Source organism: Periplaneta americana, chromosome 6 (assembly GCF_040183065.1).
Source record: "Periplaneta americana isolate PAMFEO1 chromosome 6, P.americana_PAMFEO1_priV1, whole genome shotgun sequence".
In the NCBI taxonomy this organism is placed as follows: domain Eukaryota; kingdom Metazoa; phylum Arthropoda; class Insecta; order Blattodea; family Blattidae; genus Periplaneta; species Periplaneta americana.
Genome location: NC_091122.1, coordinates 159,745,181 through 159,763,568, shown reverse-complemented (window position 1 = coordinate 159,763,568; position 18,388 = coordinate 159,745,181). Strand labels below are relative to the sequence as shown.

The 18,388-nt window shown below is 34.7% G+C and overlaps 1 protein-coding gene across 7 annotated transcripts in view; it reads right to left on the bottom strand.

Annotated features, from left to right (window-relative positions):
• Positions 1-18,388, bottom strand: part of Patronin (calmodulin-regulated spectrin-associated protein patronin) — a 242,515-nt gene that overhangs the window by 65,687 nt on the left and 158,440 nt on the right. For 6 of the 7 annotated variants that reach the window (XM_069829423.1, XM_069829425.1, XM_069829419.1 and 3 more), the window contains 4 exons: positions 11,576-11,703; positions 9,716-9,845; positions 4,896-5,143; positions 1,954-2,289 (listed from right to left, as the gene is read on the bottom strand). In XM_069829423.1, coding sequence (XP_069685524.1) covers positions 1,954-2,289; positions 4,896-5,143; positions 9,716-9,845; positions 11,576-11,703 — 842 coding nt within the window. The remainder of the gene's footprint in view (positions 1-1,953; positions 2,290-4,895; positions 5,144-9,715; positions 9,846-11,575; positions 11,704-18,388) is intronic. The other variant, XM_069829420.1, reaches the window with a different exon arrangement.

The following is an 18,388-nucleotide window of genomic DNA, read 5'->3' as shown; positions in this document are numbered from 1 at the left end:
TTACCTTTCGTCTCGTTTCTCTTATCTATACTCTAACCACGACGTAAATACCAGATCACTTATCTGTGGCACGCTAAATATACCTCTTCATAGAACATCTTGTTATTCCTCATCTTTTACAATATCCACCTCGCGTCAATGGAATTCCTTGTCACAAAGTATTAGGGGCTGCAAGACAACAAACACCTTTAAGAACAGCTTAAAAGATAACCTTATTAGCATTTCACTCCAATCATACTGATTTAAAATATTACTGACTACACTGTTGCTTTTTTTCTTTAGACATCATCCTGATTGTGCTGCATTTTCAAAATTGTCTCATAATAATCTCTTTCTATTATTTAATATAATTTGAAATATATTAACATTCTATGTATTTTAGTTTAATTCTGCTACCCAGTTTATTTCAGTGTTTAATTAATAGTTCATAGTATTTTGTTGTTTAATTCGTAAATAACTCTTGTATACATGTAACTCTCATCTAAATCAAATTGTTGAATTCTTTGTAAGTTCATGCATATGTATATACACTTTTTGCTGGTTGTGTGGAAGAGAAGGCCTTACGGCCTTAACTCTGCCAGCTAAAATAAATCATTATTATTATTATTATTATTATTATTATTATTATTATTATTATTATTATTATTATTATAAAGGACATTAGTTTGTGTTTGTTAGAAACATAGGAAAAAAAAAAATTTATACACTCATATTTATACGCGAAAATAGTGTTAACAGCATTAATCAGTATTCTTACCACTTCTTACACTCCTATGCTAATATTACCATAAAATATATGGATATACAGTTGGCCTGGGTAGCGTAGTTGGTATAGCGCTGGCCTTCTGTGCTCGAGGTTGCAGGTTTGATTCCAGGTTGACGAAATTTAAGTGTGCTTAAATGCGACAGGCTCATGTCAGTTGATTTACTGGCATGAGAAATAACTCCTGCGGGACAAAATTGCAGCACACCGGCGACGTTGATATAACCTTGGCAGTTGTGAGCGTTGTTAAATAAACCATATTTTTTTTATATGGATACTATATATAAGTCACTCTTGGTTGAAAGTGTTACGCGTATGAATGATATATTATAGAAACAACAAAATTAAGCAAAGGCCAGTTTCATCGTGCAGCTGATAAAACAAACTCAATAACAACTTAGAAATTGGTACTACAAAATAAGAAATACAGATACTAAATTAAATTCGCCATAACTCTTTTCCTGAGAGAAAACAATATTAGCACAGTCTAGTATATACAGTCACGAAGCTCAATACATAGTAAATATGCATCCATAGATAGTTGCTAACCACTAGGATCGCTAATATCGCCTCATTACAGACAATGCGAAATAGTACTGGCACAGTCTATTGTTCCTAGCACCCTCACAACTCAAGCTTCGTGACTGTATATATATACTAGACTGTGATATTAGGTACTTCCATACAAGCAATAACTGAACTTCGACTAACTTTACGTAACAAATCCTAGAAGTGGTGAATATGTTGTTATTTAGTCAACTGTCTGAAGACAGGTCAGACCAAATGTAACTTTTCGTTCTGAAAAGGAGTTTTAAAATATTACAATTGTTTGGATCAAATTTCTGCACATTTGAAGGACAAAACTAAAATTCTTTCAATAATTTATTACCATAATACACTGCTCTCTTAAATCGACTGATCATATTTAGAATTAAATCAATAGCTTTCCCAAAACATGCTATGAAATGTTTCATATAAAACAATTTTTATCTCTAAAAGGAAACAAAACTGAGCAAAATTGTATTAAACTTTTTTGTTTGAAATATCTCAAAGAATAACACCCTGAAATTAATGACATTACTTACGGTTCACCCTGTGTAGATAAATAAATAATTAGTGGTAGTAGTGCCAGTATTACTGTTTTTGATAAAATTATAATTTATATCCAATTTCTTGTAGCAATGACGTACCTATGCACTGTGGAAGTTCGATGCTGTGGAGATGCAGAAGGAGGGGTCGCACCAGTGCTACGAGAGCCATATACACCAGGTCCCGCATCTGAATGCAGCTGAAACGACGCGTGTTGTGGCATGCCTCCATTCCCTGTTGCAGGGTACAACATTTGGTTTACACCTAGACTGTGGTGCATTCCTAGATGTTCACCATTGTGATACCTAGCATCCCCACCTGCCGGGTGGCCTGGCGCAGAGAAACCTCCTCCAGGCTTGCTGTCATGTAATACAAAGCCAGGCTGAGGCTGACAGTTGTAGGAAGTAGGCTGTGAATTCTGCAGCATAACTTGTTGCCTGCAAACAAAATACAATGAAAACATTAAACCTTGTAGCTATCCAATGTCTCAGTGAAATGTACAAATGTACAGCAACATGGGGATGGCCAATCTGTTATATATGTGATAAGCTGTATCCTGGTTGGGTTCCCCCCCCCCCCCCCGAGATTTCCACCTCAACCACTTGAAGTGGAATTGCTAGGTAACTTTCGGCATTGAACCTCGTACTCATTTCGCCTTCATTCATTTCAAACTTCATCTATCATCTTCAATAGTTTCGGCCGACATAAAATCTTTTAACTTCACTCGTTATGCTTTCACTACAGCTCATGTTTAATATATTGTTGTTGTTCAAATCCCTAGACATCTGGCAATGAAGCCATTAGTCTAAAATATTTCTTATATTCCATGACACTGAATTTGCTAAATTATTATCATTTTATCCACTGAGTCTTCTTTCTTCTTAGCTAGGCCTACTGTCTGAGGATTTTATATGGATCAATGCTACATGAACTTCGAAACATCACAAACATTTCTACTTTAAAATACATAATATCATTCAAACACGGAATTTTAACTTGTGTACCTATATAAAATCAATCTTCTTAATGTAATTGATTACATGGCGATCTTACTCGTGTTAATTGTGTAAGCATGTGCAGCTTACAGCTGTTTCGGTGCTTCTTCACACCATCCTCAGAGCCTACTAGATCTCGGCGTCATCTCGAATTTTGCTGCCTGTTGTGTGGGTGCATTTGATTGTTGAAATGTGGTTGAATCTTTCGTACACTACTTTTAACACGATGCCGAGAGATCTAGTAGGCTCTGAGGATGGTGTGAAGAAGCACCGAAAGAGCTGTAAACCGCACATGCTTACACAATTAACACGAGTAAGATCGCCATTTAACCAATTATTTATATTCAAGTGTTAAAAGTAGTGTACGAAAGATTCAACATGGACTTCTTAATGTATTCAGCTGTTTGCTGACAACATAAAGTCCGCTATAGTCTAGTCAGTTGTTCAGATTTCACCGCGTCATACATGTCAACTATGTTCTGACCACATCCTTCAAGTCGGCAGTTTAGTTTGTTCAGAAAATAGTCTATATGTTATGAACGCCAAATCACTATTCAGATAGTACTGGATGACTGAATGAACCATTGTTGACAGCACAGATAATGCTAGAGGAAGGGGTTCAGCACGGAGAGGGATGTTGTCACAAGAAACTTCACGATGTCTGCGTTACAGTTGCAGCCTCGTGCCAGCGTTTCTTTTTTGTCGTCCTAAATTTCTTCGTCCTCTTGGGATGTAAGATAAGATTTGTTTAGGCCATCAAATATTACCAGAATTAATATTTTCTTTGGTCCAAATACACATTACCATAGCTCACTGGAGCTGTTTTCTTTCATTTTGTAGGTTATCAGAGTGATTTTACGAAGTGATACGAAATGGCGTTAATTTACAGAAATATTTTATACCACTTTACGAGGATACTGTAATATTTTAAAAAAATCTGGGCTAAACTAGTGAACAGATATTTCCCTTCGTACTCCACTTAAGGTACGTACACATTGAAGCAACGATAAACGATAAAAGAAACGATCTAGTGACGTTTTGGTATTATCAAAGAATCGTGTGTTCATATCAGAGCAATGAGAACGCGGGAAGCAAACATTTTTATTTATCAGTAGAAGATATTCTATACAACCACTTTTAATATGCCGAAATAATAATAAATTGATTAATACTCGGATATATTGATAATCACCGGTCATTACACAGATTAATATTATCTTAATAAGAGATCATATGAACGACAAGAGCGAAGAAAATGGAATTTTTCTTTTTCGTCGCTTTTATCGTGTATTTTCGCTTTTATCGTTACTTCAATATGCACACCTCAATGACAATGCATGCTTCAATTCTCTCTGATATAGCATCGCTGCTTCTTTTATCGTTTATCGTCGCTCCAATCGTGTAGGGATATTTTAAAAAAACTACAAATAATGCCCATGGCTTGTCAGTAAATCTTTTCATTAATAATCTTCCTCGTATGTAATCGTGAAAACTTTGTAACTAATTCAACAGTTCATAGCATAAATACACGTCAAAAAAATGACTTTCATACTCCATCGGCAAGTCTATCATGCTATCAAAAAGGAGTGCGTTATATGGCATCCTATCGATATAAAAAATGAAACTCAAAACATAAAATTATTTAGGGCCAAATTAAAGAAGTACCTAATTTCTCACGCCTTCTATTCTGTAGGTGAATTCATGACATTCAATAACACTTCATGAAATTGATACTAAAAACTTTGTGTTGTACTAGTAGACTATAACTCGTCTATATATATATTTCATCTAGACTGTGACTATAAATTAAGACATTATAATAGCATTAAGTTTTTTGACTTGTTCCATATTCTAGCTGTAAGCATGTATGAATACCATGGAATGTTAATAAATACAATACAATACGTACCCTTATACACCAACTATTTTCGCCCGTTTTTTCAGTCTTACCAACTTAACCTTGCGTGACATTGCGAGTTTCACGCTAGTGTACAATTGAATTTTTTACGTTGTTTTGTTACCTCACGTTAGGTTAACGCATTCATTACCTTGCAGGCTGAGCTTCCCCCCATAGCATCCGGACATCCTGCTGTGGCTGATGTGTCTGATACTGTTGAGGTGAAGGCGCCTGCTGAGCCCATGTACGTCGGTGCGCCTGTTGTTGCTGGTCATGAAGGTAGAATTGAGTTTGTCCATCCATTCCAGGCGCCATTCCTTGCATCTGCTGTTGTTGAAACGCTAAACTCTGCATTTGCTGCTGTGCTGCCAGACTCTGCAGTTGTTGAGTAGAGAAGTCCTATGCATTAAAAAAAACTCGTAACGAACTTGAAATTCTCTAAGCAAATATGTTCAAGGACCACAGCAATTACAGTTACAGTAAACACTTACGGCAAAGCTACCTTGAAATGACGCAAATTTTCTGTGAAAGTCAGAGAATTATTTGCGAAAGCAGGCTATCCTAGAAGACCACATTTTTATCTTATCAATACGAGGCAGGCCTATATTACGTGACTTATTCATGAATATGTTCACCAAGAAACACTGATTGGTCATAAGTGTATATAATCTATTACATCAAGCAGCTTATACGTTAGTATTTGAAATAACAATGGTAAACATGAGGGGAGGGGTAAGAGAGTGGAGCAAAGAGCGGAGGAGCGAGAGAGAGGGAAGAAAGTGGGAGTATGGAGAAAGGGGGTACGCAAAAAAAAGAGAGAGAGAGAAACGGGAAAGAGACAGATAAAGTACGGTACGGTATGCTTTTTAAAGACAGAAAATTAAACAGCAAAGAGGAATACATGAAAGAATGCATTATTTATAGAAGGATGGTAAAAACAAATCAATAAAGCACGGGATGTCTTTTAGGACGCTGACCTCACTGTTCGCGAATATGCAGTGTTACATTGATTGTATAAACACTACAACCAGTCTTGTTTCTTGTTCATTGGTACATTTAAATTTGCAAGGGGGAGGGGGAGGGGCTCCCTTACAATCTTTTATCATATCAGGGACGATCATATTTCGCCAAACAGTTCGGTAATTTTTAATAATCGAAATATTCGATAGCTTTTATTCGATAATGTTCGTTGTAGTCAGAGTCTACATACAGTCACGAAGCTTGAGGTGGCGGAGGTCTGACAGCAAGAAATACGGGGTATTACATGTCTTTTAAACAACAAAGAAACTCTGAATACTTATATTTATCATCAACCAAATATAACGAACTAGCTAAAGAAGCAACCAGCATAGTGATGGAGGAAATAAATTAAATGCCGATATATTGATATTGCAATATATTGCAAACTTAATTTCGATACACGATATATATCGCAGAAAATATATCGATATATCGAACGATTATCGATATATCGCTATTCCGTAAGCAAATTGCATTTTCAGGCGTACATTTACTGTATTACAATAAAATTAGGCCTACTTAAATTTTAATATTCCTTTTTACCATTGAAATTAACATCATAACAGTCAAAAGCATAAATGTGAAATTGTAACAATAAACAATACATTTTCAGTACCATATTATATGATGTGGGTCCTAACCTAAATCAAAATTATGGTGGAGGCAAGGGAGCTTAAATGATATAGTGGGAAAGAGTTAAGTGAACTCTACATAATTGAGTATTTGATATTAGAACACAATTCAATTATTCTAATGTTATATAGGATTCAATCCAGGACACAGATATAATGCTCTTTTCTGCCTAACTACGTAATCATTTTTAAATATAAGTAAACAGAACTTGTAATTATTTCTAAATGTAAGTAAACCGTACTTAGAATGTTACAAGTTTTAACAAACATCACAGTTGATTTGACACAATCCTTCTATAGTAGGCCTAAGTTCCCGTGCAAGTTGTTACACTCCAACATTCCAAACAACAATGGTGATGATTATAGGGATAGAATTTTTATGCACTAAAAGATATAATAAGAAAACAGTGTCAGCACTAGGTTGTGCATAGAAATCATAGACGTAAACAAAGTCACATCGGTATTAAATCCTTGTTTCTCTTTCCATTTCAGAATACAGAAATAAACTGTATGTAACTGTCCACCTTCAGTAGCGCCATCTCTCGGGAATTATCGGAGTTGTCTAATATGGATTTTGTTGTTGTTGATAATGATAATAATTCCAAAAAAAAAAAAAAAATCGATAAATTTATGAGAAAACCGATATATCACACGATATATTGAATCAAAATTTCGATATTGATATATCGCTATATCGAAATGAAAATATCGGTATTTCGTAAAAACCAATATATCCTTCCCATCTCTAAACCAGCAGCATATTATAAACAAACCAGTAATTCTAGGAGATCTAACATAGCGGCAGATTTTCAAGGGAGGCCTCCCCTAATATTTTACCAGAATACAATATGACAGTATTAATTCCAGCTGAATTAAGATCAATAAGTTATAGCAAATGACGACATTTTTCCTTTTATATTAATTTTACTATTCACTATGACTACGATATAAGTTAGGTCAAGTCAAGTCCAGTTGGTGATGCCCACTCGCTATACTGTAGATAGTACAAATAATTCGTACCGAAAAATAACAAATAACCCTGTAACCTGTATAGTCGAATTAGCACTCCAGCAGAATGCAGTGTCTTCTATGCGAGAGCAGGAGAGAGGAGACAGCTACATCACTTTGCTCCTCGGTAACCATAGCAACAGAACTTCAACCAATAAGATAGCTGGTCAGAAGAGTGTTCAAACTTAACTAGAACGCGCAAGGGGAGTATAATTTGGAGACGTCCTACCCACCGCTGACAACTGCACTGCTAGTCACAGCTGCTTTCGGCTTGTATTGGCAAGCTCTCTCTCTTTCTTTCTTTCTTCTTGGTTTTAGAAAATTGAGTCTCGTGTTGTTAATTTTCTCTCGCTGCGTAGAAGTTTTCTTTTATGTTGCTAGATTTTTCTCTTGATTGTGGGTGTTCCTATTATTTTTTTCTTCTGTGTTCTGAGACATATTTATTTACACAGTATATTAAACATATCTAGAGTTTAGAAACAAATGAGGGGCTTAGAACAAAAAGCAGGTAAGTGACATTATTAAAAAAAAATTAGGTAAGTGCGTGTTGTGATAGCCCAAAAGGATGTTTCTTTGGGATAAAATCAGGTAAGTGATCACACTGTGCAGTGCTGCTATATGGGCATCATTTCACAAAACTAGTGTATAATATTCCATTGCATGTAGAACTTTAACTGTAATTTCCTCAAAACTAAGTTTCCATCACTTACCTGCTTTTTGTTCTAAGCCCCTCAAATGTGGTAATGAGCAAGCACTCTCGAAATATTGCTCTTCTTATTCATTTTATGTAGCTACGAGTAACATTCTTAAATTTAATATGACCTAAAAAGACCTAATTCGTAGGTTAGGACTTACAATGGCCTAAGAGACCTAATTCATATATTAGGAGCACTACTTAAATGAGTGGTTTGCAGGTGTAATAATTTAATAAAGATACAGTGTTGTAGACATAATGGACTGTTAATATGTATTAATATTGGTAAATAGTTCTATAAAACATTCCATCATCACCACGTGAATCATCAGACTACTTTTTAGATTTATAATGTTAGGCCTATAATAACGGATATTTGAATGTAACTCTAAAAGAGTATTGTAGTATATTAACAGTATATTGTTTATTCCCCCCCCCCCGTAATAGTACATTATGCAACGAGCCTATAATGATAGTAATTAAGAAGCATGTATGGATGTTTATGAAATGAGCGCAAGCGAGTCTCATAATTTTCATACGAGCTTCTTAATTACCATTATAGGCGTGTTTCATACGACTTTTTATGCTCGACCATATTTCTAACTTGAAATTATTCAGATGTATACATTTTATTTGTATCTGACAAGATCGGAAGTGACCTTGTTCTAGGTCGTGAATTGTGAGATGTGTGCAGACGCGAAAGTACTGATTTTTTCCGAGGAACAATAATGTCATTGACCTTGATGTAATCCCGTTAAACTTGATATAACTTTGATTATTGAATTCGACATGTAAAAACGAGATGACAAATTGAATTTATTTGAAATTATTTACAATTGACGCTAATTATTATAGTAACAGAACATAACCTTCTGCGACAGTATTGGATTTCCAGCCTCCGTGACTTTTCGCTAATTCTCTTTCGATTGCATATCCGAGAATGATCGATACTTGCGGTTTTATAACGGTACAAAGCTGACTTGTCGTTGGCTGAACACCTGTAAGCTGAGTTGTCATTGGCTGAACACCTGTACTTTAATGAGTAGGTGTACTTTAATGACATGCATTAAAGACTGCTACCAGGTGTATAATTACTACATTTCGGCATGGTCGAGAATAAAATCATATAAATTCCTAAACATAAGATTTAAAATCCTAAAAAAATTCTAAGACATAGATTGAAAAACCTAATTTTAGTTTCTTAAAACCTATAAATTCTGTGCTTGGTAATGAGGTACGTCACAGGCCTTATATTTTAATACATGTAATGAAAACTCTCATCAGTCACGTCTTGGCCTCCTCAACTTTCAAATCCACCGTCTGCCACTGATCTAACATCTCCACTGGGGTTGTAAGGTCATTAATAACTGACAGCGCTGCAGATCCCATTGATGTCACAATTTCTAGCTTGAACTACACCCCAAATGTGAATATAAAGTCTGGACAGTAGTACAGGAAGCGACCATAAGCCAATATAGACACAGAATATACTGTACATGGCAGGAAACAATTATGTATAGCAAATTACCAGGTAACAGGAAAAGAAACAGCCTTACTGAATATTTTATTAATATTGTTGACACTCAAACAGAAAAATGAAAAGAAAGTACACTGTACCTGAAGGTGGTGTTGCTGTTGATTTACTAATCCCTGCAGATGTTGCTGGGATGCTAAATCTTGAATTTGATGTTGCTGAGTTGCTAATCTTTGGATGTCACTCTGGATTTCATGAAGACTCGAGTTCATTCTATGTGACATAACAGTTTTGAAACCAGTTATAGTGGCAATAACATAAGAACTTAAAGGATGTAATGATGCTACAGTATTATTATTTCTTATTCTTGACAAGCATAATTTATCGAGCATGTACCAAAAATCCACTCCAGGTTATATCCAAGATTCTCAGAAAGAGGTACAAAGAGAGTGATTTTTTTTCTTTATTTTCCAAAGAATGTAAGCATTATATACCCTAGGCCCGTTACACACTTGAAAAGATCTCGCTAGCAAGAAATGTGTTGCGAGAAAATTCAAAGATTGATAACATGGATTCAAATGGACATCCACACACTGGAAAAGATTCTCGTTCGAGGCGAAAACCTCGAGCGAGTTTCTAGCTGAAATCGGTAGCTCAGCGAATTTTCTTGACACATTTATCAAAGATGTTGGACATTTATACTCTTTATGATGGTTGAATGTAGAAAAAGATGAAGTAATATCACAAGTGGCGATGAATTGTATTGTTTTTATTGACAATGAGGAAAGATGGCTGATAATTGCAGTCAGAAACTTAATGAACTTGTACGATGTCACCCGGAGGCTTATTTATATGATACACGGGATGAAAACTATAAAAACACGAAACTTAAAGGAGAAATCTGGAGACAAATGTCAGATGATCTGAAAATAAATAGAGCTATATTTTATTTTGATGAGATTTAATAATATTCTTGTAGTGTAGGCTTTCACAGCCGGAGTCTATAGATCTAGATTCATTTTCCAGGCTGAGAGGCCGTGGTCTGTTGGTTGGTTTTCTACCAGACGTTTCGTCTGCAACTGCGGCAGACATCTTCAGTGGAGTGGTATCCGAGGTCGCAAAACTCTTTTCGGCGTACCTGAGGCAACTGATCCTATGGCTGGTTGTGCGGGCGTATTTATAGTGCAACTAGCAGGCCAAGGCCTGTTGTCGCTGCGGTCCGTGCCGCTTTGTTCGCTGCTCCTGTTCTGGGTTCCGTCCTTTTGTTGTAGTGGCTTCTTATCTGTTCTGTTTAGGACCAGGTACCAACACTTGTTTAGCTTTACACCTTCTTCCTTGCGATTAAAGTTGTCATGTTTATAGATTTCGATCGCTTCTCTATGTAGACGGGGGAAGAAGTGCGTCGTCGTGCTCAAGATGTCCGTGTCCTTGAATCGTATATTGTGATCGCCCTCTTGATAGGCATGTGCTGCCACTGACAAATCGGCCGCAGTTGCAGACGAAACGTCTGATAGAAAACCAACCAACAGACCACGGCCTCTCAGCCCGGAAAATGAATCTAGATCTATTTAATAATATTAATTATAACATTTGAAATAATGTATCTACGTATATGTCTTAACAGTTCACATAATTTTAATCAGAACATAGCAAAGAATCCTCTATCATATCATGAACAGCAAAAAACTGAGGTCTATTCAACCTGAAATATTGCCTAAACATATCATCATCATCCAAATCGAAATAAGTGACTGAAACTCGCTCTTATCTTCGTGAGATAGAATGTGATTTCCAGATATTTCTGGCTTTAATTTTAAGCCTACTTTTTTCTTTTCATTAACAAAATATGTTTATATAACTCCACTTCCTCATCATCTGAAGATTCAGATTAAACATAGTAGCGTTCGTACATAATTTGTAAAGTATTTGTAAGTCTTTATTATCTATATATGGGGCACTTTTATCTTGTACTTATTACAGTTACGTGTAATGTCTGTACTTACTGAGCTATAGATTGTTGGTATTGTTCAAGATCCATATTTTCAATATCAGGTGTTTTTCTTTCTTCAATATAAGGAACGCCACCATCTAACCACTTGTGCTCTACAGAAGATACATCTTCACTGATTTCCTGGTAAACAGAACAATTAAGCATCCAAAAAACGTGAATTTGCACACATAAAGTGGAGACTCCTAAAACACAAATACCAATATCACTTGAAACAAAAGTATATTGAACACACGTGTCACAAAACTTGCATAAATTCATCTGCTTGTAAAGCATTAAGTGCCACAAATTCAGGCGTGCAACTATTGCAGCAACTGTGAATGCACATCTGCCTTGCAGGGATTAGTTTCATTGGTATCAGAATGCAGTGACAGGCTGCCAAAATCTTGCTTTTAAATCCACAGAATGATTTGAAGTGCTAGGAAGAACAGTCCACGAATTTGAAAAGATTGATTTAATATAGTACACACTAGTCATAACGACCATTTAAATTTTCACCTAATAATTGTTTAACTTACCGAAGAAAAATGAGAATGTTTAATTATATCGTGAAGTTAACACTGAAGGAAAAAATCCGATTTTGTATATAACCTACTTTTACTTTTGTAATTCAGCATGAAACATTTGAATTTCGGCCATTTCACATTTACTTACTTCCTAATAATACCACAGTCTAGTATATACAGTCACGAAGCTCAATACATAGTAAATATGCATCTATAGATAGTTGCTAACCACTAACATCACTAATATCGCCTCATTACAGATAATGCGAAATAGTACTGGCACAGTCTATTGTTCCTAGCACCCTCACAACTCAAGCTTCGTGACTATATATACTAGACTGTGATAATACTTCAGAACCTTTTAAATTATATTTCTCTTTGCTTTACTCGGTCAATTTTTATTTTTCATTTGAGGTATTCTAACACTTCAATTCACAATGCATACATTTTTAATACTTCAAAGGCAATAAAAATATCAACCAAACATGTAGAAATGGATCCCTTTGGTGCATATTTGTGACTGCTTGTGAACTAAAGTGTCTAGTTATTTCGACAATATGTCACATTTTCAGTTATTATACGAGGATTCAAATGACAAATTTATAACTATCACTGAATCACCATACTGATTATTATAAAAATCCTGAAAATAATTATAAAGATTTCTTGTGTTTAGTACAATCTGCATCTTGCTAGTAGAGAATTTTGTGTTTGATCAAATCTAAGACTAAAATTGCAAGCTTACTTCATAATTTACATTGTTAAAAAAAAAACAATTAATTTCGAATAAGAAAATGAGGCATAAAGTCCTTAAAATTAAAATAAATCCATAAATCTTATGACGAGTTGCCAAACTAACTTACTATTATGACAAGTGTTGTATTGCATGTTTCCACGTATTCACATTTTTTTTTTATGTTCTAGTGATATTTAACTTAATTTATATTTTTGTTTTCATATTTTCCGATAATGGTATATCTCTAAATGTGATAAGCTGAGCTATATATACTTCCCGTGGTGCAGCTGTTAGTAAGCATAATTTTACAAGCTGAACTAAAGGGAGGGGCTACTTATCCATTAGCACTGGTCAGCTTGATGAGTTATTGACTGAATTTGGTATAATTTTCCTCTATCCAATACCTAATTCTCTCTTTACCTTTCCTATCCAGTCCTCTGACTGAACTCTTGCTTTCTTCGATCCCGACGGCATTAGAGCATTCGAGGCCTAGGGGTTCATTTCCCTTTCCTTCCTCCTCTTTCTACTTTTCTGTTCCTAGTGCTGACCTGCTATGGCACTAAAATCGTCCTCCAGTGGCTGAAGGAGGGGAAGCTGGTGATCAACAAGATCTCCAGCTAGGTCCAATGGACCTGTCAACCAACAGCAGGTGTGGTCCTCCAGACATTCTGGGGGTTGTGTGTGAATGAAGTAGCCACCAAAACGTTAAAATATGGTGTTCACTTAAATCGGCTACAACTTGCCATTTAACTTAAATCGGCTACAACTTGCCATTTTCACATCTGTGCTTCAGTGGCTGACCATGATAATATCTTTGAAAAATATTGGAGTGCAAGAGGTCAAATGACTTTATTGTCAAATGCCTGGCATTAGAAAACAACAACAACATATACCAAATTTTATATATAATTATTAACGCTTTTGAGAAATAATTTGTTGTGTTGTCAATCTATCAACAATATGCAGATTAGTTTTAAACTGGAAATATTTTATAACTGGGAATCAATCTTGCGTTTTACCTACTCCCGATACGGCAAAAGTCTTCCAATCTAAAAGCTCAACAATGATCAAGAATTTGGATTTGATTTAGTACAGTAAAACGACAATACTACCAGCATAAGGCACTGCATTTTCATCAGTGAAGAATTTATAAATGTTCAAATTCGATTATATTATCCTCTGTAGAAAGATACAACAGTATTCAAACACCTGCCTGTACAGAGGATAAAAAAAAGAGGAGACAAAGTCTAAACACTATATGCATACAAGCAAATTTGATTGCCAAATATTTTAACTCATATTTCTGACCGCTTACGTAACTACTTATACATACAGTACACAGTAACATTTACTGATAAAATAATAATAAAAATAGTAAGCGTTTTATTTGTACCCAATAATTCATACTTTTATTTCTGGATCAATCTGTAGCTTTAAATGTTATTATGTAATTACTGATTTTGTGTGTTCGCATTATTTATAGCATCTTTTATTCTGCTACATTACTTCATCATTTATTAAACTTCGCTATCTTCCTAGCAATATGAATCTTGGAGGTCATCATCCTAGAACTTTCTTCTCTCATTAGTGACAAACATAGAATTAACTAAAAATTAAAACAATGATGTAACATTCTTATTGTTTTTCCACCTAACAGATTATCACTGATTACTATTAGAACTCATGAGCCTTCTTACTTCTTTTCTTTCCACATGTCACTTAGTTTAGGTTCACATTTATTTATATATTTTAATCTCTCTGAAACGTGGAGTAGTTGAAAATTTGTAGTCGAGTATTCCTGTTCTCAGAATTACTTTGTTATTCTTGTGAATAAAAATTTTTCCTTTGCTACACAATTTTTCTAATCAAATAAAGTTGGTTATCTTCAGCTTTCATCTTTATTCTTATCTGAATCTACATCACTGTGTGCCTGATTTTTCATTTGGCGAATAGACGAATTTGTAGTAGGTCCTAAGTATGAATTTTATTTCTTTTCATTGAATTTATTTATTTTTTTCTAATACTGCACATATTGGCATGTAACCTTTTTGACTTCTGCCACTTTTTAGCGATTAAGATGAAGAATCCTGTTCTGAGATTGGGCACCCATTAGGTCGGATTTTGTTTGCCCCTTCGAAACAATGTGATTTCTTATACTTTCATAACAAAGAGAAAAGTCAAAATTACAGCTCTTATAAATAAAACGTAGCTTAGAAGATGAATTACTAGTCTATAGGCAAATTCGCATTCATTATGGGCCCTCAAAAAAACTCACTCATTCTAATTTAGAATGTCGATTTGAGATAAAAAAAATGACGGAATGATTGTCAATGAAAGACTTAGCACAAAACTGTGATTTTAATTTATGAAACAACACAGATCTGTGAATATTACTACATAACCCTACTCCTTAAAACGCAAAATGTGAACCAAAAACAAGTGGTAGAAAATTCTGCCTATGAGATGAAATGTGTTCTACATTTACCAACAAATAAAAATAAAACAAATGAAATTAAATTAAATTAAAAAAAAAATAACTTAATCTCAATTCTATTTCAACTGATCTACATTTACACTGTGGTTATAGAAACGAAAACGTTGTTGTGCCAAGATCTAAAATGTAGTGATGAAAACAGGAGTGAATCCTGAACATCTATGTAAAATGTAGAGAGAATTCTGTCACAGTTATGATTAGGGCTCGGATTTTGATGAAATTGCATTTTTTTTTCTAGTAAGCCAGAAATATTGCTGTTTTAGTATTTATATGTTATGTGATAAACTGTGTGTTTTAAAACATATTTGTTAGGGCATTTTTTTTTGCAATTTTTACCTCTTACAACTCATAAGAGCATTTTTTGTTTTATTCGGTCATTTTTGGGGTATTTTCATTCAATTTTGGCAATAAATCCCCATTACTAATGTAAAATATTATTTATTTCCTATGATATTTTCTCTACATATTTTTTTTCAATTAATACCCATTATTTTGTATATTATTTTAATAGTTTTTACACAAGTTTTTTAACGTAGTACACCTCCATGTAATGGATCAGTCCAACCAACCCTTCAATATAGAGTATACCTGCTAGTTTCGGATAAGAGTGGCCTTGTGGTGGACTGCATGGAACTACATCAGGTAAAATAATTAATTAAAGTATACTGCTTAGAAAAATTATGTAAAATTGAATAAACTTGTACGTTGGTACTAGAATTTAATTTAATTACTAGTCTAAATATTAATATACCTACTAAGCCAATTATGCAAGATCAATTTTTAGGACATTTTTAAGGGCATTTTTTCATGATTTATAGGTCATCAAAATCCTAGTCCTAGTTATGATATAATTAACTTTCTATATCACTAATTTATTATGTTCAAATACTGCTACGATTTACTCTGTCCTGTAAGTTCACTTTATTTCTGTCGAAACTGTTGACAAAATAAAGTGTTAAAACAACCGTCTGTAGCTCAAAAATCACACAAGGTTCAATGAAAACATTTTGTCTCAAAAAAGATTAGGAAATACACATATAGGAAGCATGCATCATTCTATTTCCCTCTTAAAACCAGCACAAACGTAAGGTTCAAGAAGATCGAAGCAACAGACAATCATTAGTAACAGAGGGCATTGCCAAGTCAGCTCTAAAGCAGGACAAGCAAATTGGGCAGTGACCTACAACGCGCTATGTTTGAATTCTATGTTCCTGGATGTGGTAACAGAGTATAGTCATGCTCTTGCTTGGTGGAAAATGTTAGTAATTTTCATCCATACCAGGTATGAATAATCAGCTTTAAGTTAGTAACATTCTTTACAGTTTCAGTGTATCTATAGGTCTGCAGAAAGATCTGGGTGAATAATTGTCTCTGCCATCAGACAATCGAATTCGTGACATGTCACTTTGTTAATGGACTTCATGGATATTAGTGAATGTAGAAATGGTGGAATGGTGGCAGGGGAAAACTTGCTTGCAACAATGATTTTATCCACGACAAATTCTACTTGAACTCTCTGAGATTTAAACCTGTCTCTCCAGTATGGAAAGCTGATGATTTCTAATTGACTTGCCTTATAGTTACCATGTAATTAAATTTATTTTAATTGTAAGCTTAACTGAATTTTATTAACTGGTCCAAAAATAATACACTTCAATACAGATACCTGATAAATCTAAGATTTAAAAGAAAACTTTTATGTAAGCTCCTGTTTCAGTCTCAGTTCATTTTCACATCAATGAATGCATGATAACATGTAATAATAAAAGACTGTGTAAAATATCTCAATGTCACGTCTGGAATATTCAAAGACATACATTAAAAACTACAAGACTCAACTCTCTTATGACAACTTTTCTGAAACTGTTCTGTTCTGGAATTATGATTCTATTAAACTATAAAATGGCCGTAAATTAATCTCATATACCAAGTAAGTTGCTCAAGAGGTATCAGTATTTATCATTATCGATGATTATGAGCTCGATAGTATTTCGATACTTTGTTAATACAACATTTTTAACTAATAATGTCACAAGCAGCATATTTTACAGTGGTCACAACGTCGCAAGAAACACGTGTCTCATTCATAAGCTCCTAAATAGCAGATACTAGGTAAGGGGTGTGTCTCTAAGCCTGGTCAATAACAAAAGCGCTCTTTTTTATTTGCAAATAGTTTGGAGACACTATGTCTGAACTTCAAATTTCTTTAAAATCACGTTCAAGTGCAATAAAATGCGCTGAATTGCAGTTCGAAGTAAACACTTCCGAATGTGCTATTACAGTGGAACCCCACTAAGCCAAAATTCCGAATAATCCAAACATGTTCTTCCCCTGAAAAAAAGGGAGTATATGTATTTGTGCTGAAATTCCATTGAATTCCTTCATCTTTTCCTGATTAGTTTCACTATTATTCTTCCTTCATCCACTCTACCTAGCACAGCTTTGTTTCTTATTCTGCCTGTCCATTCCACACGCACTACTCTTCTCCATATTCACATTTCAAATGATTCTAATCGCTTCTTTTCACTTCGCTTAAACTCCATTGTTTCTGCACCATACAATACCACACTTCACTAGTCTCTTCCTTAGTTATTGTTCCAGACGTCAGCAGAAGATGCTTCTTTTTATATTGAAAGCTTCCTTTGCCATTGATATCTCCTTTTAACTTCCTGGCAGCAGCTTTTCTTAGTGATTATAGTACACCCCAGGTATTTGAAGCTGTCCACTTATTCCACTGCCTAATTTAGAGCTAGTAAATTTATCTTCTTTATCTTTCCAATAATCATGGTCTTCGTCTTGTTTGCATTTATCTTCATCCCATACTGCTCACAGCTGTCATTTAGCTCCAGTAACATATCTCTTAGTATCATCTCCTCTTCTGCTAACAACGCCATATCATTAGCAAATCTTATGCACTTTATTCTTCTTCCTTCAACTGTCACTCCTCCCATGTTCTCAAAACAGTTCTTTACTAAATTCTCCCAGTAGATGTTGAACATAGGTAACAAAAGGCATCCTTGTCGTACTCATCTCCCTATTCTACTTCCCTCTTCTCCTATCCTGACTGTGCCT